This window comes from Colias eurytheme, chromosome 12 (genome assembly GCF_061535395.1).
Source record: "Colias eurytheme isolate Ceu_HAF_F1 chromosome 12, ilColEury1 Martin Lab GWU primary, whole genome shotgun sequence".
NCBI classification, from domain to species: domain Eukaryota; kingdom Metazoa; phylum Arthropoda; class Insecta; order Lepidoptera; family Pieridae; genus Colias; species Colias eurytheme.
The window spans coordinates 5,204,794-5,231,147 of NC_142991.1; the positions used below are offsets into that span (position 1 = coordinate 5,204,794).

Below are 26,354 nucleotides of genomic sequence, written 5' to 3' on the forward strand. Positions count from 1 at the left end.
AAATCGTAAGTATCTTGCTTCTGAGATTTATTAATATGTTAAACGATCTTGAATTAAATCGTAGATAATTTCAGGACCCACTGGTTCTAAATCACTGATTCATGATCTTTATTATATTTTGACGTAGTTTATAGATTTAGGACAACGTGTGATGAGAATCTTCTCATTTTAATGACCTTCTAAATTTAGGAAAGTGTGACTTGTGACTGAATAGGCAATTCGCAATAAGGTACTGCATGGATTGACTTCAAATTTGGTATGAGATAGCTTGAGATCTTAGGAAAGACATAGGATAGGTTTTATCCCGGAAATCCCACGGGGACGGGAACTATGCGGGTTTTTCTTTGACTACGCTGACTACATTATGACTACACCTAAGCCTTAGTAGCTAAGCCTTAGTACCTAAGCTATAAGAGTTATAACAATTGTGCCGTCATACAAATTGTTCCACGTGATGAGCATTTTCTACTGAGAGTATAAATTTGAAAATCTGGAGACTGGAACACCTGGCAGAACCGCAACAGACCACCGAAACAATAAGAGTTATGGAATACTAGATTTCCGCCCGCGGCTTCGCCCGCGTTTGCAAAGGAAAACCTGCATAGTTCCCGTTCCCGTGGGATTTCCGGGATAAAAACTATCCTATGTGTTAATCCAAGTTACCCTCTATATGTGTGCTAAATTTCATTGTAATCGGTTCAGTAGTTTTTACGTGAAAGAGTAACAAACATCCATACATCCATACATCCATACATCCTTACAAACTTTCGCCTTTATAATATATATTAGATGCATGTAACTCGAATTAGCTTAGAGTATATATTACAATATTATAGAGCGCGTGTATTGCACAAATTGCTTAGTGCGCATCAAATAGTATAATGTAATAGGTGCGCATCGTAGGCAGATGAGCTATAATAGGTGACTAATGTCATACTTCACAATAATGTCATAAAACATATAAACTGTGCTATCTGTGGTGCTATCACTACCGATCAAGAAGCTTATAAAGTTATAATATCTAATATACTGGAGATTTCAGTATGAACATTAACTTGTAATAAGAAAATATGACCTTGAATTACGCCTGTATGTTTTTTTATCCCTTTCACACCTACTTTTTCATAAAAAAAAATAAAAAAGAACTTTCAGCTCGTATTGAACATTTTCAACACAGTCTAATAAAGTTAATTTTTGCAATTCTTCCATTGTTTTATTTATTAATCCAAACTAATTACAGAACTTTAAAATTTTCTGATTATACTGTAGCTTTGTTTATAAGACGATATGCACTCGAGTGGTTTTGACTGATCATATTACTTGCTCTGTGGCAAAGAGTATAATGTATAATAGGTCTGTGGACTGACCACGTGATCAAAGTACTGCGAGTACCTTACCTCGAAAACGCCAGTGCTCACACTCACAGTAGAATATGGCGGCGATTAATGACGTCATAAATTTCCCTAGGGTACTGCGGCAGTATACTGGCAGTCCATAACGGAACGAATTTTTCTACAGTGATAGCACTGTGCAGTGGTTGCAGTGCATATCGGAAGACACCCATAAGCTTCTTGCTACCGATTGAAATTTGAAATCTCATCAGTCATCTGTGACTGTGACAAGTCTGTAACAAAATGACAATTATTGTGAATTTTTAACTTGACACTGGCAAATGGTTATCTTCTTGCCATAACGAAAAAAAAAAAAAAAAAAAAAAATTATTGTGAATTGACAATTGACATCTCATATTCTCAATACATTTTCAAACAGGAGTGATATGCATTTTACTTTTATTACGTTTATTATTTGACTTATATTCAATAGTACTGTGTTATTTGATATTTAATGGTTGCTGGATGAGTAAATTAAAATATTTTTTGAAAGATATAAAATAGATAAAAATGTCTAAAGATATCATTATACTTATTCCTAATGGCAGGCGTATAAAAGTACATTGTACGCCGGACACGAGCTTTTTACAGGTATTCTATAGTATTTTAAATTTATCTACTTAAATAGTTTTTTCACCAAACCTGAGTAAGGTTTAATATTAATTATATATGTAATGCCAATAGGTCTTGGAAGATGTATGTGAAAAACAGGGATATGAGGCCAGTGAATACAACTTAAAACACCATAATCACATTGTTGACTTAACAACTACTATAAGATTCTGTAATATACCAAATAAAGCTACATTAGAGATGGTAGAAGCCGACAAAAAGAGAGTTGAAGCTAATGTTACAGTGGGTCTTTTATTAGATGATGGTAAGTAGAAATATAAGTAAAAAAATTAAATGAAATGTAATGAAAATGAAAACGCTTCATATCTATATTTGGTTTGAGTCAATTTGGTAGCTACAGTAATCTAAAAAATTTTGCATTGCATTAAGAAATAGTATGTGTATATTTATTCTATTTATATGGCTCAGTCACTTTTTTTTATGAATATAAAACATTATTTCCTTCTTTAAAATAACTATCAGGTTTAATCCAACTTTACAGGTGAAAGGAGAACAGCAGAATTTGCTCCTCATACCTATTTATTTGATTTGGTGACATCTCTTGCTGACAATGAAATATCAACTATGAAAAATCCCACCATCATGTATATGAGGCAGGAAGTAATTGGGATTTCAGCTCTCAAAGAAAAAACACTAAGACAATTAGGATTAATAGCTGGCAGAGCAGTGCTTCGTTTACTGGATAAAACGGAAACCACGTAAGTGATTCATAAGTACTAGTGGTTTACAATTAGATTTAAAAACACAATAGGTAACTTAAAATTAGTCCTACTGAGACTTCAAGGTTGTCTATATATATTCTGATTCTATGCTTTGAAAATTATTGATGCATTCTATTGTTTATTAATTAATAAAGATGCCTTATTGATATTGTCATCTTTTCCATATCATTATTCTTCAAGAGCAGCTTGTAAATCTTTGATAAAATACTAAAGTTATAAATGTATAAAACTAGAATTTATTTAGTTAAAATATCATTTAATTGCAGACAAGCCAATGTATCATCAGTGTATCGTGCTAAACCAGAAAAACCTAAAACGGAAGATGTGAATAACAAGGAACCTATTAATATGAACACCCAAGATCTTTCAGGTACAAGTGGTGAGGAACAATTAATTGCAGCACACAAAGACAAGGATATGAAATCAATTGATCCAGTGAAACTATACAAATCCTTAAAAATACAACAACAGCATTCAACCACTCTAAAAACTGATAACATAGCTGTTATAAATAATAGTGAACAAAACACTGAAATTGTTAACAGAGAGTCAGTCACAGCAACAAGTTCTAAACGCAATCTTGAGAGCAAAGCACAAAAAAAATTAGAGACACAAGATGAACTTGAACGACGCCTTAAAATAGAGGAGGAGGTCACTTTTGTAAGTAAAATTACGAAGATAGAAATGCCTAAAATATGCTTTTCGTAAAATGTGCTCTAAATAAAAAAATGTTGTGTGGTTTTAGGAAACCACGGTAAAAGTGAAACTGTTCGAACGGTTCCGAACACTGCTTTGTGTAGCGCATGTCGCGTGACGGTCGGCTGCCGAGTAGGTATACCTACTCGGCAGCCGCGATACACGCGACATGCGCTACACAGACCAAAAAGTTTGAGATGATGTAATAAAAGTTTCACTTTAATAAGAAGAAAGGCTGAATTGCAGACCTATAAACTGTTTGTTAAATATCATGCGTTGTTTATCATTAACACATATTAATCATTTAAACATAAAAAAACTTAATATATATAAATTTATAAAGAATAGAAAAAATTCGATTCAGTTCGCTTCCAGTCTGAGATTGTACATTAAGCTTTTTTAAGACAACAACTTATTTAAATGATCATGCTGAATAAGTCTAAGTTGCAGGAAAGAAAATAGATGATTTATAGCAATACATACCTATATATTTTAATAGAATATGTAAGTCAAAGATGTACAACTTTTATGACAATTTTATTTTAGGTTGGCTCTCAAAAAGCAATTGCATTTATGCAACCTGAAGAAAGTCACGATGAATTATCAGACCTTCCTGATGATTTTTATGAATTGAGTATAGAAGAAGTACGAAAAATTTACCATGAATTGCAACAAAAGCGAATTGAGTACGAAAATACACCTCTTTTAACATCAACAAAAAGAGAGGAACTTGAAAAGCAGGTAATAATAAAAAGCAAGCTGTTATTAGTTGTGCACACACGCAGTGTATAAAAGTCTTTGCTATTATTATAATTTCAATAATGTTATTTTTTCCAGGTATCTCAACAAAAAATTAATGCATACAGACATGTTGTAGTACGAATACAATTTCCGGATAACATGATATTACAAGGAGTTTTTACACCTTCTAATACAATAAAAGATGTTAACAATTTTGTGAAGGAACATCTACAAAATCAAGATAAAGAATTTCAAATATGTAAGTAAGGGCCGATTTTTCAATGCCCAGATAAACAGCTAGATAGACTTTATTCTTCAGTTAACAAAATATTCAATTTTTCAATAGACGAATAGGACTTATCTATCGAATAACTACGTTATTTGAGGAATAAATCTATTTGCCGCTCCAACGGCCAGATAGCGCGCTATTCGACGGTTAGGCGTTTGAGTTGACAACTGACGCGTCAAATTTGGGATATTTTCGTATGTCATAACATAGAGCGTAGAATTATTAACAATTAAACCTCTTTCTATATAATTATTATCAATTAAATTCATATTGAAATTGATGTTTTTGATAGTACTGATGACCATGCCATTGAAAATTTGCCGAACGCTGCCTTTAAGTATGTCGTTTCTATCGTAAAATATATAAATTGAAACACAAATTTAACCAAACTCTTTACTCGAATCAAAACAACAATCAACAATCATAGAAGACAAGAGCAATACAAGACAAACTAAAATGCACTAGTGACGTGAGTCATAATGACGGTTGTTGACAAATTGCAAGAGTTGACTCTATCCCGCTCTAACCTGACTAATTTAATATTTTTGTTTCGCCACTCCGAGAGCAGAGCTGCCAATATGGAAATATTTGGTCAGATAGTTATTCATCAAATAAATCACGATTGAAAAATAGGCGAGCCGTTATGAGTTAGATAAATAATTAAATAAATCTATTCGAGGGGTAGTTGTTAGACTGTTTATCTCGCGATTGAAAAATCGGCCCTAAATATTACACAATTATTATGCTAGCTGCCCGCCCGTGGCTTCACTCGCGTTGAATTTTATTTTTCGTGAATTTTCGAAAAATGTGGCATTTTTTGTTAGTTTTAATTGTTTGTTATGGATGATCATTTATGAATGAAAGATTTAATCATCGGCTTCGACTCACAAACGACTTCCTCTGGACGTTTGTGAAACGAAAATTCTGTCGTCATCCAATGAGTGCGCTAGTCATTAGAGAATATGCCGAGTATTATATCCGCTCAGTTCAAAGGGCTATGTTCCGTTGTTGTTGTTGTGACGCTTGTTATATCAATGTTCGGCCTAGTAATTCAATTGAATGTCGTCATGCATTAAATGCGCTAGTCATTCAATCAAATATCAGATTCAACAAAGTGACAGCAACATATTATATTTTCAGACATTTTTTGCCAACCTTTTATTGATTGTAAATCTGGTTTCCTTTTTTACTGTTAGGTCGGCGTAGATTATGACAAATGCTAAAGTAGGCGCTTCTATATGTTATTTTCATTTTAGTCACAACACCACTGAAGGAAAGCTTAGATCCAGATACAACTCTACTAGACGCAAAATATGTCCCCTGTGTGCATATGCATTTTAGATGGTTGGAAGAAAACTCAGGGCAGTCCTATCTTAAAGATGATATATACTTAAAACAAACTTCAAGTGATGCTGCTAGTATTTTAGCATCCAAATACAGGTAATAACATATTTAGAGATATTTCGGCTTATTGTCGTCATCTTGTAAAGTTACAATAATTTTACTTATCCCATACCAATAACACAAACTACCAATATAAATTTATATTTTATAACTAGCTTCCGCCCGCGACTCCGTCCGCGCGGAAAAATTAAGATTTATTTTTTTTCTACGTATTTTTCCGGGATAAAAAGTAACCTATTTTACGCCCAGGATAATAAGGTATAATTATACCAAGTTTCATCGAAATCGAACCGTTAATTTCACGTGATGCCTTCACATACAGACAGACAGACAAACATTTTTTAAATCACATATTTGGGCTTGGTATCGATCCAGTAACACCCCCTGGTATTTATATTTTCAATGTACAGAAACAGAATTGACCCTTCTACAGATTTATTATATGTATAGAATAGACTATAATTTACAATCATAACATCATCATGAGCGATGATGTTGATGTTTGAAGAAAATTAAATAGTTTCCTAAAAATAAGAAGATAGCCTGAACTGCTGAATAAGAAGATAGCCTGAATTTTTGTCATTTCTCGTATTGCTATATTTTGAGTTTTGGAAGGAATTCTTCTTGTACAAAATTTAACTTTTTGCAGAGCCCCTACAAGGCGAAAATTGGAAGAAACGCAAGGAAGTTCAAACAATAAAACTTCAACATCAAAAGAGAGTAAATTACCAAAATGGTTTAAGAAATAGACTGTTTATAAATATGTATAACCATGTACCTATATCGAAAAGTTAAATGTGAACGTCTACTATATTGGAATACTTACTGGAAAATTAGGAATTATTTATTCGATAATATTATCTAGAACTAGTTCATGTTTACTTCAAATAAAAAAAACTGTACATATTATTTATTCTTTAATTTAATCCCTGATTATAAATACCACATAAATTTACTTTTGTTGTCAAACTTGTACGTGCTTGTACAATAAAATGAATAAAGAGCTATTGCGATATATTACAGCGATAGCTAAACAGTCGTCGTCGTCGTTGGCCTATACGTCTATTACAGACGGTTTATGGTGCTATGCCTGAGCAATGCTTTTGGTGTCCAAACAATCCAATGCGAGATCGACATACTTTTCCGCAGGTCGGACAGGGGAAGTTTGCTGGAACAGGTTCGTTTAACAGCTAAACAGTACACACACAAGTAAACTACTTATGCCTTTTACGACAGCTTCGTTTTAGTAAAAACTAAATCAATTCAGCATTATAATATGTACCATGACGCACGATTTTACAGTTTAATTATTTAGAAAATACAAATACGAAAAAAAATCGGCTTTTCTACAACAGAGGGCGTTAATTTTCAAAAGATGTAACTTTGAACCTTAATGCATTGAAATAAGGTTGAAATTTGTGTTAAACGTAATAATAAGAACAGTCGACTGTGACATTCATTGTTAAGTATTTAGATTTCAATGGTGACAATTGACATTCGTAATACTTGTAAATATTCTTTAATTAACAAGGAAAAACGGCATTATTTCTAAAAAATACATACCAATGAAATGTTATTTTTTTTAGTATAATTACATCTTGTGGAAGAATTTCCGCAATGGAAAATGCTGAAAAACACCATGTTTACATTCGCACGTCTCGAGAGCAACTGAACAGCGACGAACGCACTGGTGGCTTGGAAGTCAACTGAGTGACGACAAGGTCACGCGCGCTTACGAATTTAGTGTCTTGTTATTTAGATTTCTATGATACCAACGTATACCTTCATTAGGTACCACGGAAACGAAAAAGCGGAATATACAGAGTAAAATTAGAACATTAAATTAAAATTACTTAGATAGGTAGGTACATAAAACAATAAATAACAAATACTTTTACTTTATAATTTTATCATCAAATCACATTCTTGCAGTAAAAAATTAATAGGTATATATATATACTTAAACTGAAATATTTTTAAAATGACCACAAATAAAGGTTAAAATGGGAAACTACTTATTAATATTTAATAAAATAATATGAATGCAGAAATTGCTCTCAAAGCTCAGACAGTCAATCAAACTAATTTTATGAAAGAAGGTAAATCACCCAATTTACATCTGGTTGGTTTTATCACATTACAGTTATCTATTTCTTCAGTAACAGTTTCTTTAAAATATCTACTATCAAGAATTACCTCGGCAATATTTTTGGAATCCTCTTCTGAAGTATTTAGAGGAATTCTTTTGTAAACCTTTTCTTGGGTTCCTTTTTTTAACAGTAATTTTTTTTTAACACTATTTGGCGATACTTTTGTCTGTAAACTTTTCCTGTTTACCATTGGTTTTATATGCCTAAATAAGCAATTCTCACCTTTTTCACAATATCCACGCAAAAAATCTTGGCAAATTTTTGCTTTTTCACTCAATTTTACATGCAAGTATGGACAATTTTCTTTGAAGCAAATGCCTTTTAAATAAAAATAACATGTAGGCATTTTTTTCATTGACAATTCATGGGAAAAGCAACACTTAACATCATGGCATATACCTTTTAAAAATTTTCTACACAATGTTACATGTTTTTTATCATGGAGGTATTCACAATTGCCTTTAATATTTCTGAGACATTTTCCATACTTCGAAAATAATGGACATGGAATATTATTTATTTTAGTTTTGCCTTTTATATTTTCAATTGCAGCCCTATACCTTTGTTTGGTATAAATTCGTCTTACTTTTTGATTTTGTCTTAAAATATCTATTGAAGTACGACTTCTTAATAAACTACGATTCAAAAGTGGCTGCATTGAAATACTGTTTCGTATGAGTTTTTGTTCAGTTGGAAATATATTTTTGAAGGGTACAAATTTAGTTATTTTCTCTTTAATGTTATTTTCATCACTCTTTTGCACATTATTGATGGTTATCATTTTATATTTATTTATTTTCAATCTTGATTTTGTTTGAGATTGTGATGTTAGGGTGCTAGCTACATTTTTTCTTATTAAATGATACCTGGACTTAACAATAGGTAATTGTAAAGAATTGTTCTTTTTACTAAGTGTATCTTGTAAATCAACCTTGTAGTTGGTGCATGGATTTATTTTAGTGCAACTGTTCCTAACTAGGCTATAGCGAGATTTATTCACCCCAGTTTCATTACTCCTGTTTTCTGTCACATTATTAGGAAAACTTAAACTTCTAGACGGCTCAGGCATTTGATTGGGCAATAAGTTGTATAAACAATTATTATAACATTCTAAAGAAGCTTCTAAAGGAACCGCCGGCTTGAAACATACAGTTTGGTTATCAATTAGATTGTTTTCATGTAATGTTCTCATTTCACTAACAAAATTTTTAGATTTTATGAAATGTGGGTTCACAAAAATTTTGTTTACATTACTTGTCTGTTCATTATTTTTCACAAAATTTTGGTTAATGTATATTGTATTGTGTTGACTTAATGGCATGCTATTTCTCCCTTTTGAAGTTGCATAATTTGGATTAATATAAACTCTATTGTTGTGTTTATCCTCCATTGCAATCTAAGCAAAATTGATAAAATCTGTTTCCAACTTTGCAGTCCACTTTCTTTATAGTCACAGTATTGAGAGCAACTTCACTGTCTTTCATCAAAATTCCATTTAACTCCTCAATTTTTTCTGAGATTATGTTTTTCCAGTCACCGTTCCACCATAAAATACTCATATGAAATGATGGATCCTGAAAGAATTTACAATATTCAATAAAAAATATTTAACATGTTTTTTTTTTAATAATTAAATCTTGAATTTTCATGGATTAATGTTTAACAATCATTATTTGTTATTATTGACTAAATGACATAAATGAATTCACTGTATATTTACCTCATAAAACTTGGGTAAGCTAAATTCACTCAGCACAGCATCAATACTTTCAGTTATTTTTAAAAGATACTTCTTACTGAAATGATCTGTTTTTAACGCAAGAAATGTCCGAGTCTTTTCCTCATTAGTGTACACCGCCACAGATTGAAATCCCAGTTCAAAACTAAAAAGGAAATTAATTTATTTTTATTCACATTTATTTTTTCAAACCAATAAAAAATGAGTTTGTGATGTTTTGTAGATAAATAAATTTTATGTATAAACCTTTAGCAAATTTTACAAATAAATGTGTATTTTGCGAATCTTGAATGTTATAAAAATATTTGTTTATCATTAAAAAAAATTTCACTCATTTAGCAAGATTTTACATGCATGTGGTTATCAGAGTATGCATGCATATGGTACATAAAATGTGATATAATTGAGAGTATAATTCATAATATTTAAGCATTCAGACGTAAAAAAGTCAGTATTAGATAAATAGAATAGGTGCAAAAATAATACATACCTTTCTAAACTTTTAATTGAATCTTGAAGAGATGTAGTAAATACTGAGATTAGATGATACTTCAATACTATGGTCTTAGTCACACTTATATGTAAATTATCACATAAATAGCTGGGTTCATTAATTGTTCTTAATACTTCCTTGAATTGCACTAATAACTCATTTAAATTGTCATATTGTGGATCTACAATACAAAGAAATAATTAGCTTAACATTTTTAGGTACTGTGAACTGTGCATCTGTTGTGTGTCATATAAATCAGTTTATTTATACATAGATATAATATAACAATTCAGTACTATAGCGCCTTCAGTGGCAAACTTCTTGGCCAATTAAAGTAAAACTACTAAAACTTGATGCACAAACTTCCCCCACCACGCTACTTTTTGGCCAAGAAGTTTGCCGGGCGCTATACTTTATGCATTACTTATTACTAGTATGTCATGATTTGATAAAAAATATATTCTAGTATAAATGCCGGAATCTATTTTATCTGACTAATATAAGAAGCTGTTAAAGTTAAGAAGCAAAAACCAGTTAACATAATAATTTGTATACGGTTGAAGAAAAATATTAAAAAATCATGAATATATGTATAACTTACATTGTATGTATGCATATGTTGCCCAATTTCCTCTTATATGAGGAAATGATCGAAGGCGACCATTATGTTGATCTGGATCATCAAGATGACTATCAATGGGAATAGTAGATATTTTACTTAAATCTGGGGGCGGTAATTTTGGTCTGTAATTAAAAATGAACAAAGGTAATTCAAATAAAAAACAAACACTAAATCGTTAATTCGTTTTTCAGTTTTAGTTTTGAACCCAATCAACGTCTTGAATGTAATTACTGGGTTATTGAAAGATACAAACCTAATTTTATACCATCAAATATTAAAATCCATTCATATTTCAGAAAATATGCAGTGAAATTTTTTTCAAGTCAACTTACTTCTTTGTTACTTCTTCAGACTCGCTTTCATCAGATCCACCGTATTCACACAAGTAAGACAACCCAGACATGAGAGAATATCTTCAACGCAATGAGAAAGTTGTATGAACATTCAATATATTATTTATCTCGACACTTGGCGTGCTTTTATTTTAGAAATCTAAATTCTAAACAAATTTTTCTTAGGTTTATTCAGTAAAAAGACAAGTCGCCACGAAAGATGTCCCACGGCGAATGTATGAACTAAATTTGACGTTTCGGCCATATTGTTTGAAAATGGACGTAGACAATGACGTAGACACGACGCGACACGTCTTCCTAGCCTATCCCCCTGAGCTATCCCCCCTTTTATTAGATACTTTACTCTTTGCCTTATCCCGTCCTACGGGGTCGGCTGCCTAGAAAGGAGAATAATTTCTCTGTCATTTTTTTTTTTTTTTTGCTTTTTTGCTTTTTATGGCAAGAAGATGTGACTATTTGCCAGTGTCAAGTAAGTATGATAAAAGGTAAGGAAACAATTCGCGGTAAGGAATAAAGCGTCTTATTCACGGTCAATCCCCGACGTACGTCGGCTCAAGGCCGCGGTGCTGGATGTATCCTACTGACGATCGTGCGCGCATCAAGCATGGCTAGGGTTGCCAACTTTTATTTGAAGAAATAGAGTATATCTGATTTTAAAGGAGGTAAATAAAGAGTAAATAAATATTTTTAAAAATGTATTTTTTTGTACTTTTTGCAGTAACTAAGAATTTTTCATTATTTTTAAATGAATTATATGAATCCAAACATTCCAAATCTAAATTTATATATTTCAAGAGCTCATTTTTAATTAATTTTTAATGAAGCTCGGTTTCTCTCTTCCCGCCACTTCACATTCATGACCGAAAAGACTCTTTCAGTAAATGCTAAAGTGGCGGGAACAGAGAGTATATAGCTAATCATTTTTTTTTAAACAAACAAATTCGTCAAGATATTTTTTTTTAAATAAATTGCCATTTTTCTGCAGTGGACTTTTGCATAAAATCTGTGTTAATCAACAATTCGCCTTGGAGTTCTTTTAAAATAATAACTTCTGAATATAAACTGTCCATGTGTACAAGGTTGATCCAAAAGTAATGATAATTGGGATTTCCTGTGTACATAAAAATAAAAAATAACCGTTTCTTGCTTGCTCATGTACTCACTAAGTTATCACAAAAAAATCATATCAATAGGCCCCGTTTCCAAGTATTTACATTAATTTCTGTTGGCAACACTAATCTGCTGTACGTCCGCGCTATTCACTGTCCATCTGCACGACGTGCGCGGTGGTGGGGGTGCTTGCTGGATGAAAAGTTGGTCGTGCACATCCAGCAAGATAATAATAATAATTATTGACGTACGTCAACGCTATTCACTGTCGTTTTGCGTCGTGCATCGTGTATGACCTTGGCGGGACGTACGTCAAGATGGACCGTAAATAAGACGCTTATGGTGAGGAGATTTGGATTTAAGTCAGAGGAGTTGGGAAATATTTATATATACATAGATTACTATTTATATTATTATTTACATATTATATTTACGTTTTATGTTAGGTACTAGCACAGACTAATAATAATATACTACGGTACTAGATACAAATATACATATATGTTTATATTATTATAACTTTAAATTATTACTTATTATAAATGATGATAAGGCGTTGTATAACTTTATAGGATTTTGTAGTAAACATAACATACGAGTAGGAAATGGAATACGAAGGGATAGTAGGTTGGATATAAACGAAGAGTGGTCAAGTAAGGGGCATGCAAAAAATATATGATCTATATCTCCTACGTCAGTTCCACATTCACAGATGGCATTGTTTAAAATACCCAGTCTCGCAAGATGAGCTGGGCAACATGTATGACCAAGACGCATTCTTATAATGATAGAGGTTACAAGCTTACAGCCTGTAACTTTATTGAACCAAGGTTTAGTGGGAACGACTTCTTGTAACTTATAATATTGCTTTCCTTTATATAATGTAGGTACTTTGTTTCCAGAGATTTTCCCAAGACTCGTGCAAGTAAATTTTAGGCAAACTGACCAAGTCATGGCAATAACTCTGATAGGGAACCATGTCTCCACATCGCACAGCAGACCTTGCCAACTCATCAGCTTTTTCATTTCCTTGGATACCACTGTGACTTGGTATCCAAGCAAATGTAACAGAATAACCTTTGAATGAACATTCTAATAATTTACTTTTAATATCAAAAATAATGGGGTAAAAGGGTTTATTAATAAATGAAAATTTGTGAAGACTTTGCAAGGAACTCTTGGAATCTGTAAATATAATTGTTTTTGGCAGTTTCATTAAGATTACATACTCTACGGCCTTAAGTATCCCTAAGCATTCGCCAGTAAAAACTGACGATTCTGGCGGAAGTTTATTTTTAATGTAAATGTTGAACTGCTGGTGAAACACTCCAACTCCTACACAACTCTGAGGTGATGATTTTGATGCGTCAGTATAAATGTGATTATATTTTTCCCATTCTTTACAATTCAATGCATTTTTAAAGTCTATACAAGCATATGTATCATGTTTCGTTATGCCTATATTATAAACTATATCTGGGGATACAAGAAGAGATTTGAAATTATTACTAAATAGCGGCAACGCCGAAGACCGATGAATCGGGGAAGGTATAGATTTAATTCTGTGATAACTTTGAATCAGACATGGTAACATTTTATGGTCCCAATACCTGCATGTTAGAATTTTGCAATAGAGTTTTTCTAATCTATTGAACAAGGGATGACTAGAGAATTGATATAAACGAAATACATATCTATCTGATAAATATTGCCTCCGAAGGGATAGCGGAGGCTCACAACATTCTATTTGAAGCGCATTGATAGGGCTAGATTTCATGGCACCTGTTATTATTCGTAACGCTTTCGATTGTATAAGATCTAACTTTTTAAAGGCTGTAACATTTCCACCGTCTAAGAGAAACATCCCGTAGTCCATAGTACTTCTTATAATGGCATTATAAACAAGCTTCAAACAAAATGGGTGAGCTCCCCACCACACCCCCGAGAGGCACCTTAACATATTTAAATATTTTTCGCACTTTATCAGCACGTAATTTATGTGAGGAGTGCCTGTGAGCCTATAATCCAATATAACGCCTAAAAATTTAGTCTGATCGTGTTGAGGTAAGGTATTATTTTTATACACGATATTTACGGTCGGTGACGACCGTTGTCTAGAAAAAACTACTACAGAACTTTTGGAAACCGATATATCGAGTGAATTAATATCAAGCCATTCGCCTAATACATGCAAGTTATTGTTTATCGAGTTACAAGCTGAAATTAAATTATCATTTGCAATATACATTACAACGTCATCAGCGTATTGTAATAATATGTTAACAGAATCAAAAAATATGTCTTCTAAATCGCTTGTATAAATGTTATACAATAATGGGCTGAGGACGGATCCTTGAGGAAGCCCTTTATGTACAGTTCGCGATAATGTAGAGTCAGAATAATTTAACTTTAGATTTAATTTTCTTTCAGTGGCTATTACAATTATAAAGTTAATAAGTATTTCGGGGATCTGTAATTTGATTAATTTATTCTTTAGAATTTGTATATTAACATTATCATACGCAGAATTAATATCAAGGAAAACTGCAATGACATGTTGGTTATCAGAAAAAGCAATACGAATATCCGTTGTTAAAATACTTAAGTTGTCCATAGTACTTTTACCTTTCCGAAAACCAAACTGTGTTTTTGATAATGAGTTATGATTTATTTATTTATTTATTTGATTTACCAACGTTTCTTTACATCACAGATAAAACATCAAAGTAAAAATACAATTTTATATGATGAATGTAAAAAAACACTTATAGGTAAACACAACATGCGTAAAGTAAGTTTAAAAGTAAGTATACAATTAATGAATTAACTACTAAGTATCTTAAACAATGAAAAAATTATATGTAATATATATTATGCACTTATCTATTTTAATCGTTAAAAAGGGAATTAAAAATTTTGCGGAGTTTGTTGGGAGAATCTGTGAAAATATCAAACAACTCACTGTAGTCATTTACAGTTTTACAAATTCTCGCAATGGGTGAGTTTCGACCCGATACGGTTCTGCGTTGAGGAGGACACAGCGGCAACAAAACCTTACGAGGGTATCTAGAAGGCACCTTTAAATTAAATTTTTGAAGCAATTGGGGGCAATCAATTTTACTATTAAATAATTTCAAGGCAAAGAGTAAATCAAGAAGTACCCGACGATTATCAAGAGATGTAATTTTGAAGTGACATAGTTGCTTTTTATATGATGGTAACTGTTTCTTTGATTTTCCACTTGCATAAACAAGGTGCAAAAGAAATCTTCTCTGTATCCTTTCCAATCGTAAGGAATGGCACGCATAGTGAGGTCTCCAAACCACAGAACCGTATTCCAATATACTGCGCACCAGGCAGTTGTATAATGATATCTTCGCCTTGACATTATGTACATGTTTAACATTACGTATTAAAAATCCTAACATTTTAGCCGCCCGTGTAACAACTTGATTTATGTGTGGCACGAAAGTCAATTTATTGTCAAAAACAATTCCCAAATCTTTAATATGATAGAGCTCTTTGATACTCTCAGAGTTTACATTGTAATTGTATTGTATCAAGTTTCCTTTGCGTGCGAACCTTACCAAAAAACACTTCTTAGGATTTAAATCCATTTTGTTAGAGTCGCACCAAGCAACAAGTTTATTTAGGTCACTTTGCAGCTTATGAGTATCGTCAATGTTGTTTATTGTACGACAGAACTTGAGATCATCAGCGTACATGTAACTCTGGGAGCAAGACAATAAATCAGGTATCTCATTAACGAATATATTAAATAATATAGGGCCTAAGTGAGAGCCCTGCGGGACGCCGGAAGTTATATTTTGCGTTTGAGAACGGAAACCATTTACAACAACATAAAAACTTCGTTTCGTTAAGTAAGAATCTATCCATTGCAAAAATTGATTTGAAATACCGTGCAAAAACAGCTTTTTAAGTAATATTTTATGTGAAACCTTGTCGAACGCTTTACTAAAATCCGTGTAAATAACATCAATCTGTTCATTGCGATCTAGGGAACTAGAAAGATTTTCGCAAAAATCTACCAAGTTAGTAGAAGTAGACCGAGATGGCATGAAACCATGTTGACTGATACTAAAAAACTGTTTAAAATGATAGTGTAATACTGGGCAAATTAAGGACTCCAACACTTTACCAAAGGATGACAGAATAGATATAGGTCTGTAATTATTAATGAATTCCTCATTTCCGGTTTTATAAACGGGTACAACTTTAGCAATTTTCCAAACTGTTGGAAAAATACCAGATGAGAGTGATTTATTATAAATTTTTGAAATGGGCCAAGCTAAGTGTTGTGCACATTCAACTATGAAAATAGGGGGTATTCCGTCAGGGCCAGCTCCTTTCAATTTATCTAAACTCTTTAACTTTTTAAGAATTGTGCGACAATCTAGGATAGGAATAGGTAAATGTAGATTATGACTTGCAAGTCGATGAGAGATGCTAGAAGTGACTGTGCAAAAATTGTTAACGTCACTATCTTCATTACCATCATCTATATTATTAGTATAAACCGAAGCAAAGAACCTAGAAAACATATCACAAATCTGATCTCCATCAGATGTAGTTATAGGTCCGTTCGTCATAGATGCAGGGTAGGAACTACTGCCACCCCTTTTTGACTTAATGTAAGACCAGAATAGCTTTGGGTTACTCTGAAATTTATTTTCTAGGTCCTTCATGTAACGGGTATAGTTATCCTTAGCCATTTTAGTGCATCTAGAACTGAGAAGTTTAAGCTCTAACTCATCGCGAGGATTTTTATAAATTTTGAAACGACGTCTAACGCGGTACTTTTCATTTAGAGTACGTTTTAAATTAGTATCAAACCATGGAGGAAACTTTTTAGATTTAAGTTTTTTATGCGGTACGTTATCTACAATAATTTTATTTATTACATCGTAAAAAACTCCGACCATATCATCAACATTTCGAGAATTTGCAAATATAGTTTCCCAATTGCATTCTTCCAGTATTTTAGATATTTTTACATAATTAGCTTTACGGAAATTGAAGTAATGTGTATCTGAATTATACATAAGATTTTTATCTATTTTAAATGAAATATTAATGTCTAAAGGGGGGTGTAAAACATCTATCGTACTTAAAGGGTCAGTGGACTGAGATACAACGCAAGAGTTCATGTTTGACATTACTAAATCAAGTATTCTTTTAGATGTGTTGTATACATTGTTATGCTGTCTCAAATTGTTCATGTAAATAAAGTCAACCAATGGCTGGCATATACTAGGAATATGAAATTCAGCTGTTTCATCCCCCAACATACTCCAATCTAAGCTACTTAAATTTAAGTCTCCCATTATACAAAAGTGGTTAGGGCGAAAAACCTCCAAAAAGTTATTACAATTGTCTAGAAATTGCTCCAACAATACACGACTAACTGGTGGAGGCAGATACGTGACGCAAAGTGCCAACTGTTGTGGAGGATTAGAATCCGTTTTATGTGTTTCAATAAGTACCCAAAGATTTTCTAAAGATGACTGTCCACAGAAAATTTGTTTTGAATTTAGTTTTCTAGATACTGCTATTAAAACTCCGCCTCCGTCACGTTTGCAGCACTTTGAGTCACCTCTGTCTCTTCTATATATACAATATATCGGGGATCAAATAATTCACTATTATTCACTGAACTGTTCAGCCAAGTCTCAGTTAGAACTATTATGTCAAATTGATTACACAGAACTTGTCTAGAAAATGTGTGAGTTTTCGTTCTTAAGCCGCGAGTATTCTGGTAATATATATTTAACATTATGATTAAAATAATCTATTACAATCGAAAATCTTAATCTACACGTTAATTAATTTTATTTAAAATGTCCAAACTTTTAACAAAGATGAGCTCAGATCCTTCATTTTTCCTCAAATAAATTCTTCCATTCCTAATCCAAACAAATTTATAACCTTTGTCCTTTGCTTTGATCCTGGTGGCCGCATGTATCGCCTTATTAGCAGGGGAAAGGTGCTCGCTGACATAGACTGGACTAGAGGCCCCCGAAATGCCCAGATGTGTGCTATTTAATTTATTTTGCGGATTAGATTTATTGTATTTAGATGTTGAAGCGAGTAATTCATCACGAACCTTAGCCGATGATAATTGAATTATTATAGAGCGAGGTCTATTACTAGCTCTGTTGGCTTTAGCAGTACGGGTACAGTGAAGAATGTCTTTTTCATTGATATTAGATTGAGTAGTGGTACATAAATTATTCACGATTTTGACAAGATCTTCGTTATTACGCTCCGGGACACACTGTAATTCTACATTATTTTGACGGAGCTGCTGTTCAGACTGATTTATTCTAGACTGTAAATCATCAACAGCATTTATCAATCTAATATTCTGATTTTCTAACGCCAAAACTTTGCTTTTATATGATTCAATATCTCTTTTGAATTCTTCGTATGAACTATTGATGTTCAATATACCATTCTATACGGTTTTTAACTAAATGTTCTGCTATTTTGGCTAATACTGATGATAAAACGATAGGTCTGTAGGAGGATGCTTCCTCTGGGTTTTTGTTAGGTTTTAACACAGGTATTACTTCCTGCTCCTTCCATTGAGGTGGTATATTTCCTGTCAGCAAAACAACGTTAATAATGTTAAGATAATATTCCAAGGCAGAATCGCCGAGGTGCGTGAGGAAGGAGTAAGGTATTCCGTCTAAACCCGGTGCAGAATCGTCCACTCCAGACAAAATACCCTTTAATTCATATAATGTGAATGGTGTTGATAGAGTTGCATAGTTATGATCCATTTGAACAGATTTTAAAATGGGAAAGTAAGCTAACTGTGATGGGACTGAAGGTGGAGCTATTGTATCTATAAATTCTTCAGCTAACGATTCTGGAACTATAAATTGTTGATCTCTATAAACTGACCTGAAACGTCTTATAGAGTTCCATACTTCGCTAGGATTAGAATTGGGAGAAAGAGAGGCACAAAATGACTTCCATCCCTCCCTTTTTTTGTCTTTGAGAAGAATTTGGGTATCTTTTATAATCGCGTTTAAAATTTCCAAATTTTCTTCTGACATGTCTTTATTATATGCTTTTTCTATGGATTTTCTTTTCTTGATAGCCTCTGAACATTCCTTATCCCACCAAGGGGGAAAAGGTAGTATTGAAGTTTTCGTTGGTTTTGTAGGAAAAATTTCATCAGCTACTTTTAAAATAATTTTTGCAAAAATGTTTGAACATTCTGCTTCTTTCCCCTCTTTGACTTCAGACAGCTCCTTAACCTCGTTTTCTATGCGATTTCGATAAATATCCCAGTCTACATTTTTTAAATTATATTTACAGCGTGGTGATCTTTTATTACAATGCTTATTATTTTTATTAGGAAGATTTAACAAAATTGGGAAGTGGTCGCTTCCAAAAGTAGACACTAAAGGCTTCCACGATATTTTTGAAGCTAAATTTGCCGAGCACATTGATAAATCTACTGCACTAATATTTTCATTAATATGTGTCCGTCGAGTCGGTTCGCCTGTATTCAATAAACATAAATTGAATTTATCAATTAACTCCAATAATAATTCTCCATTGGTATTAGTAATACTACTGCCCCATACTTGATGGTGTGAATTAAAGTCCCCTAACACAAGCACTTGTCCATGTAGTTAGTTAAATACCTGTCTTAAATCATTTAAAGCTTCAGAAGTTGGATGGGGTATGTAAATTGACACAACGGAAATTTTGTCAACAACGGCTCCCACAACGTTTAAATTACAAGACTGATTATTGTTGAAAAAAATTATTTTTTTATATAGCAATGAATTTTTTAATAAGATAGCAACCCCACCATATCCATCACTCCTGTCATCACGTAAACAGTGATAGCCAGGAACAATGATATTATTTAAAGAAACAAGAGGAATGCGAAAAAATGAATTTGGTTTTAACCATGTTTCATTAAAGGTTTATATTTATTTATAAGATGTATTAGTTCCGTTTTTTTAGGGATAACACTTCTACAGTTCCACTGAATTATATATATGAATCCATTATTATTACCGAAATTTTTGAGCACATTGTTTAACTGAGCAACGTTGGACGGTTTTAAGATATTGTTTTGATGTAAAGCTTCTATTAAGGTTGATAATAAATCTAAAATGACATTATTAGGAGACTGGTCATTACTAGGCTGAATTGCGCAACCATTATCAGGAGCTGGGATCTGATATTCCTTTATGAGGACTTCATGCGAAGCTCTATCATATCCCACACTTGTTTTAGGTGGAGATCGTGGTTTTAAAGCTACTGTCTTTTTATAAGATGACCTCTGAGTGCCAGCATGTAATAAATTTGTTTTATTTGATGTGAGGTGAACAGTTGGGGTTGACTGTAATATGTCTGTAAAAGATTTAGATATTTGTGGATGTAATTTACTGGCTTCAGCATATGATATATTCTGCTGAGCCATTGAAATTTTAATGTTCCTTTGTCTATTAAATTCTGGACAGACTTTATTCGTAGCGTAGTGAAAGCCAGAACATGTAATACACTGTGCGCAATCTTCCTCAACTGTACATGTCTCACCTGAATGATCTAGACCACATTTATAACAACGAGGTTTCGACCTACAAATGTTTTTTGTATGGCCATATCGGCAACAGTTAAAACATTGAATTGTTGGGAAAATATATAAATCAACCGGTAATGCATTATAGCACATGTATATTTTTTGGGGAAGGACTTGACCATCGAGGGTTAAAATGACAGATTGGGATGGCTTCCAAACATTGGATCCATCAATGTTAACTTTAAAATTGATTCGCCTAATTTTAATAATTTTACCACAACCAGAAGGCACAGAAATATTATCTATAACTTCCTTAGGAGACCAGTCACTCGGAACGCCCCTAACTAAACCCATTCTTGTAATGTGAAATGTTGGTATTTTAGCTTTTAGTTTAAATGTATTTAGATTGTTATTATTTAAAAATGCATTAGCATCGTAAAAGGTTGAAAACGCAACAGAACATCTATTTCTCCCTATTCTCTTAACGCTGCCAGGAACAATATTTTGAATTTTATTTTTCTTAAAAAAATTTCCAAATGTGATAGGGTGCACCGTGCAATGTGGAGCCATCTCCCGCAGAATCTTCAATTCTCTGCACATGAACTATGTATGGATATGCATCTGTTTGGATATAATTGGCACGGATAATATTATCTGTAGGATTAGGTGGAACTGAGTTTGATGTTTCTGCTACATTATTCATTGATATAGAGGAAGAAGGATCATTACTAGAATAATTAATATTTGTATCACTATCATTCATAATTTTTTTACGCCGCCTTTTTCTATTTAGTTCCGGGTCTAATAGTATACTTTCATTGTTTGATTCTAAAGTGACATAACTTGCCACAAGAGGACCAGACCGTAAATCTGACTCCTCTACAAAAGGATCGGGAGGGTCATTCATATTCCCGCCCGAAACTCCCGCGAGGGTTCTTACATACTAAAAATATACAAGAAAACTTACCAATATATACACAAAACTATATGAATTTACAAATATATATAATAAATACAAGTAATATTTACAAAATAAACACCTCTGACTACGAAAAAAAATAATTAAAATTAAATCAGCTTTAGAAACACTCCCTCCAACTTCGAAGTTTCCCGCGCTTTTTTTTCCACTCTTCTCTGTCATTTTTGATAAAAAAAAATATTTTCGTTTTTGACAGTCAGGTAAGCCAACATAACGGCAGGGGAACTCTTTCGTGAAACGCACTCTACTTAGTATTCGAATTCGAATTCTACTACCATTAGCTATTATACTACTTGTTCTGTGCTAGTGATACGGGAGCCAGGTGCAAATTTGGTTAATTATTTCCTCTCAAGAGATAATTCGTCAGACGCCTCAGAGTATAGTATTATAAAGCCTCGTGAACGTCAGCTGGCGCTCGGTTGGGGGGGTGAGCGGTTGTAGCCTCCCACGCACGTAGGAAAAAAAATACATACATTCATTCATTCATTTCCTCTCAACTAAAAATTTGTCAAATTGTAGCTAACCGTGAGCTAACCCTATTGGGTTAGCTACAATTCAACGAAAAAAAATAATCAGCTGGTTACAACATGGTGTATTATACGTCAGCTGGTGTCTCGAACATGAAAGTTAAATTTAAAGAAAAATTTATTTTCCGTGATTTCCTCTCAAACAAAAATTTTCCTGATGATAGCTTATATGTAACTGTGGATAAATATACAGGGTGTCCCACTATTGGTATACTAAGCGCGAAGGGACTTGTAGTTTTGCATATACTGATCACGTAAAAAATACTTAAAAAAGAAAATTACATCTGTAACACAATGTATGCAAGTTGACCGAACTCACAACTAGATGGCACCAGCTGTCGTATCACGATATTTAGATCTCGCTATCGTTTATCTCACTAAGAATAGTGACCTTCGGCCGCATACAAATATTTGTCGTTCGGTTTGGGTTCGGTTCCGTTCAGGTTAGGGCCTGGATACACGCACGCTATACGCTTTCACCTTTGTTGAGACGTCTTAGTGTCAAGTACCCAGATATTCCCGTTGTTATCATAGTGGACTTCCACCCCTGTTGGGATTCACTCTGATAGCACGGCGCGCATCACAGTTATTATTGTCAATAGTCTGTAATACGTTCACTCAATAAATACTGTAGTATCAATCTGCATTTCTGTCACCCTTCACCCCTCACCCCGTTACAACTGGCGCCCTGACGTGAGGCCTGTCGACGTGACGTCACCGTGCTACGACGTGCTACGAGATCTGTAGAGCATCTACGAGACAACGTTCGCCTGCGCTACGACGCCTACGAAAGACGACCTACATTATTAATGAATGAGTGGAAGAGGGTTTGAGATAACAAAATCATCCAAACTTAACCAACCTACTTACGTCACACGCTCCGGACGGCTTACAACGGTTAAAGTACAGAAAAAATCTGTGAAGATGTTATCTCCAGAACAATTTCAGCAGCTTTTGGAAAGGATTCCCGGCGCGCAGCCTGTTAGAAAAGGGTCTTTTACAAATTGCAATTACCATTATGATGGCGTAAAGGATGCCGAAGTAGTTGAAGCCTTCCTGTCTGCTATAAATATTTTTAAGCGTTCCGCTGATATGGGTGACAAGACTGCTCTGGACGAACTCCCCTTGCTGCTTAAGGGTGAAGCAGGAGTCTGGTGGTTAGGAGTAAAGGAGGATGTGACTTCGTGGTCAGACTTTGAAACCCGCCTACGCGAAAACTTCGCGCCAACTCGTGAGCCATATCTGCTGTACTCCGACATAATGCAAGAGAAACAGCTCTCAGGAGTACTGACTGAGGATTTTGTACGACGCAAGCGACTGCTCTTTTCTCAATTACCTAGTCCAGGCCATCCAGAAACTCAGCAGTTGGATATGATTTATCATTTGCTACGCCTTGATATCCGCGAAAAGATTCCTCGAGCTGAGGTCAGAAACTTCAACCAGCTTTTAAAGGCGGCTCAAGCGGTTGAACATGTCCTTGAGGAGAAAGTCAGTGTTTCTCGTTCAAATGAAGTTAAGCCTACTGAACACAAGTTAGATGCCCGACTAGTCCCCACACGTAAAATGAAATGCAGATTCTGCAAGAATTTCGGCCATACTACAGAGAACTGTAAGAAGTTGAGTGCCCGAAGGGACAGGGATAACGTACCGCAAAACGGTACGAAAACTGAAGCTAAAGAAGCAGTTACCCAGTTCCCTTCACCATCGACACCCAAATTCAGTTGTTACGGCTGTGGTACACCTGGAGTAGTGCGAAGCAACTGTCCGACATGCCACGCCAGTAAAACTCAGCGCCCCGACCAGAATGTTGGTTTCTGCGCCATATCTACTTCCGCTGACACCAGGGATCGGCCAGTAGTGTATGTCGACATTGATGGAATTACCGGTGCTGTCTTTCTTGATAGCTGTGCCAAATCCAGTATAGCGTCCTACTCGTTGTATTGCGAGCTCAGAAGGAAAGGATATGTGTTCAAGGAGTTAGGAGTCGGAATAACGTTGGCTGATGGTGTCCATAAACGACAAAACGTTTTAGTAACACAGGCTCCAATAAAAATTAACGATCGCACAATCCTCACAACCCTGTTGGTTTTACCTGAGTCGCGTAGGAATAAAACCCTACTTGGAGTTGGATTTATACAAGATGCTCACATTGTGATGAACTTGCCGCAGTGCACATGGCACTTTCTTGAAGATCCATCACAGGAATTTGAACTCTACCCAGAGAGTTTTGTCAAGTTTGGGAACGTCGAGCTTGCAACAGTCACATCTGACGACATATCCTTGTCGCCCTCGTTACCCGAAGAAAGTAACACCGAAGACTGCATGCCACGCCCTTATGGTCCTTTGATAAAGGTAGCCATTCCGACGCCTCCTCCCCGGAAGAGACGCTTTGATGAGTCCCCTGGCGGATCTTCCGCATTTTTAGATGCACTCTACGAAGATGCAATGACTAGTCTCAAGAGTTATGATGAGGACTGCGAGTTAAGTGAATTTGAGAGTAATCTCTTCCCTAACACCTCATCTATAATCGATCGAAGTCAGAGATATTAATCAGTCATCTATAATCAATCGATGTCAAAGACATTAAAATTTACCTTAACAAGCTTCTTGACATATTTACGCCTAATAGTAGGCCCGTCAAAAACTTGAAGCACTTATTAAGTTTTGTACGAATGTGTTCATGGTACAGAAGGTTCATTCCTGCTTTCGCTAAGATTGCCGAACCATTTACTCGTCTGACCAAGAAAATGCCTGTTGGCAATGGAAACCGAATCGTACCGTATACAATTAAAACTGACGCTAGTAGCTACGCTTTGGGTACAGTTTTGGTGCAGGGGGAGAGTGAATCTGAACACTCCTTTGGATTAGCAAGCACCGATTCCAATACACCTGTTGGTGTGTATCATGCCTCGGCTTTAACGAAGATGCCGTAGTGCCAGAACCCACTAAGAAGCAAACCACAGACGCTAACGTTATAAAGACCAAGGCTTCTAGACCTCATCAATAAAGCTACATTCCTGTTCCTGTCCTACTCGTCGGGTCGACTTCATGGACAGAGGGGGAGAATCTGTAACACAATGTATGCAAGTTGACCGAACTCACAACTAGATGGCACCAGCTGTCGTATCACGATATTTAGATCTCGCTATCGTTTATCTCACTAAGAATAGTGACCTTCGGCCGCATACAAATATTTGTCGTTCGGTTTGGGTTCGGTTCCGTTCAGGTTAGGGCCTGGATACACGCACGCTATACGCTTTCACCTTTGTTGAGACGTCTTAGTGTCAAGTACCCAGATATTCCCGTTGTTATCATAGTGGACTTCCACCCCTGTTGGGATTCACTCTGATAGCACGGCGCGCATCACAGTTATTATTGTCAATAGTCTGTAATACGTTCACTCAATAAATACTGTAGTATCAATCTGCATTTCTGTCACCCTTCACCCCTCACCCCTTAAACATCAAAAAATTTTCGCTAAATTTTTCCTGAAAATCTATGTTTTCTTCTCTAGCTTCGCGCAGCCGGCATATACCGCTCCTCTAATGTGAGCATTTTGTCTATGAAAACATAATCTTAGAGCGTTTTCACATTATCCGATCCGATATCGGATATCGGACGCCGATAGCCGATATCCGATATCGGATACAATTTTCCCTTTCACATTGTCCGATAAAATCCTTCCGATATCATCATGAGTGTTGCCAGAAATTTTTAGAGAAAACTAAACTAAATTGCCAGTTGATAAAAAAAGGTATAATTAAAAAAAATTCAAATGATAGATCATAGTTGTACATACATTAAAAATAACTACGTAAAAAAAAACAACTTCAAAAACATTGTTCAAAAAAAGAAAAGTAAAATGTAAAAAAGATTTGATATCATTAATTAGATGCATATTATTTAGATGTGCTTTTTACTAAATAGTTTTGATATC

General features: G+C 34.3%; 3 protein-coding genes and 1 pseudogene across 3 annotated transcripts; 1 reads left to right on the forward strand and 3 right to left on the reverse strand.

Moving 5' to 3' along the window:
* The first annotated feature begins 1,741 nt into the window (after positions 1 to 1,741).
* LOC149903990 (tether containing UBX domain for GLUT4) lies at positions 1,742 to 6,785 on the forward strand. The gene is made up of 8 exons (XM_090107650.1): positions 1,742 to 1,982; positions 2,076 to 2,268; positions 2,506 to 2,722; positions 3,013 to 3,406; positions 3,989 to 4,183; positions 4,280 to 4,442; positions 5,729 to 5,912; positions 6,526 to 6,785. The coding sequence occupies exons 1-8, from the start codon at positions 1,902 to 1,904 to the stop codon at positions 6,623 to 6,625; spliced, it is 1,527 nt and encodes a 508-aa protein (XP_089963776.1). The 5' UTR covers positions 1,742 to 1,901; the 3' UTR covers positions 6,626 to 6,785.
* Positions 6,768 to 9,416, reverse strand: ZC3H3 (Zinc finger CCCH domain-containing protein 3). The gene has a single exon (XM_090107651.1). The coding sequence runs from the start codon at positions 9,414 to 9,416 to the stop codon at positions 7,953 to 7,955; it is 1,464 nt and encodes a 487-aa protein (XP_089963777.1). The 3' UTR covers positions 6,768 to 7,952.
* LOC149903992 (U6 snRNA phosphodiesterase 1) lies at positions 9,406 to 11,437 on the reverse strand. The gene is made up of 5 exons (XM_090107653.1): positions 11,212 to 11,437; positions 10,859 to 11,001; positions 10,255 to 10,438; positions 9,747 to 9,909; positions 9,406 to 9,600 (listed from the first exon to the last, which is right to left on the reverse strand). The coding sequence occupies exons 1-5, from the start codon at positions 11,280 to 11,282 to the stop codon at positions 9,406 to 9,408; spliced, it is 756 nt and encodes a 251-aa protein (XP_089963779.1). The 5' UTR covers positions 11,283 to 11,437.
* A 6,744-nt stretch (positions 11,438 to 18,181) lies between these two features.
* LOC149903993 (uncharacterized) lies at positions 18,182 to 21,961 on the reverse strand (annotated as a pseudogene).
* Positions 21,962 to 26,354: the final 4,393 nt, after the last annotated feature.

Coding starts and splice junctions, on each gene's coding strand:
- ZC3H3 (XM_090107651.1), bottom strand. CDS start 9,416: ATGGAGGATAAACACAACAATAGAGTTTATATTAATCCAAATTATGCA.
- LOC149903990 (XM_090107650.1), top strand. CDS start 1,902: ATGTCTAAAGATATCATTATACTTATTCCTAATGGCAGGCGTATAAAA. Junction 3,407..3,988: donor TAGAGGAGGAGGTCACTTTT/GTAAGTAAAATT, acceptor ATTTTATTTTAG/GTTGGCTCTCAAAAAGCAAT. Junction 4,184..4,279: donor GAGAGGAACTTGAAAAGCAG/GTAATAATAAAA, acceptor TATTTTTTCCAG/GTATCTCAACAAAAAATTAA.
- LOC149903992 (XM_090107653.1), bottom strand. CDS start 11,282: ATGTCTGGGTTGTCTTACTTGTGTGAATACGGTGGATCTGATGAAAGC. Junction 11,002..11,211: donor TCTGAAGAAGTAACAAAGAA/GTAAGTTGACTT, acceptor TTTTAATTACAG/ACCAAAATTACCGCCCCCAG. Junction 9,601..9,746: donor GCTTACCCAAGTTTTATGAG/GTAAATATACAG, acceptor AAATTCTTTCAG/GATCCATCATTTCATATGAG.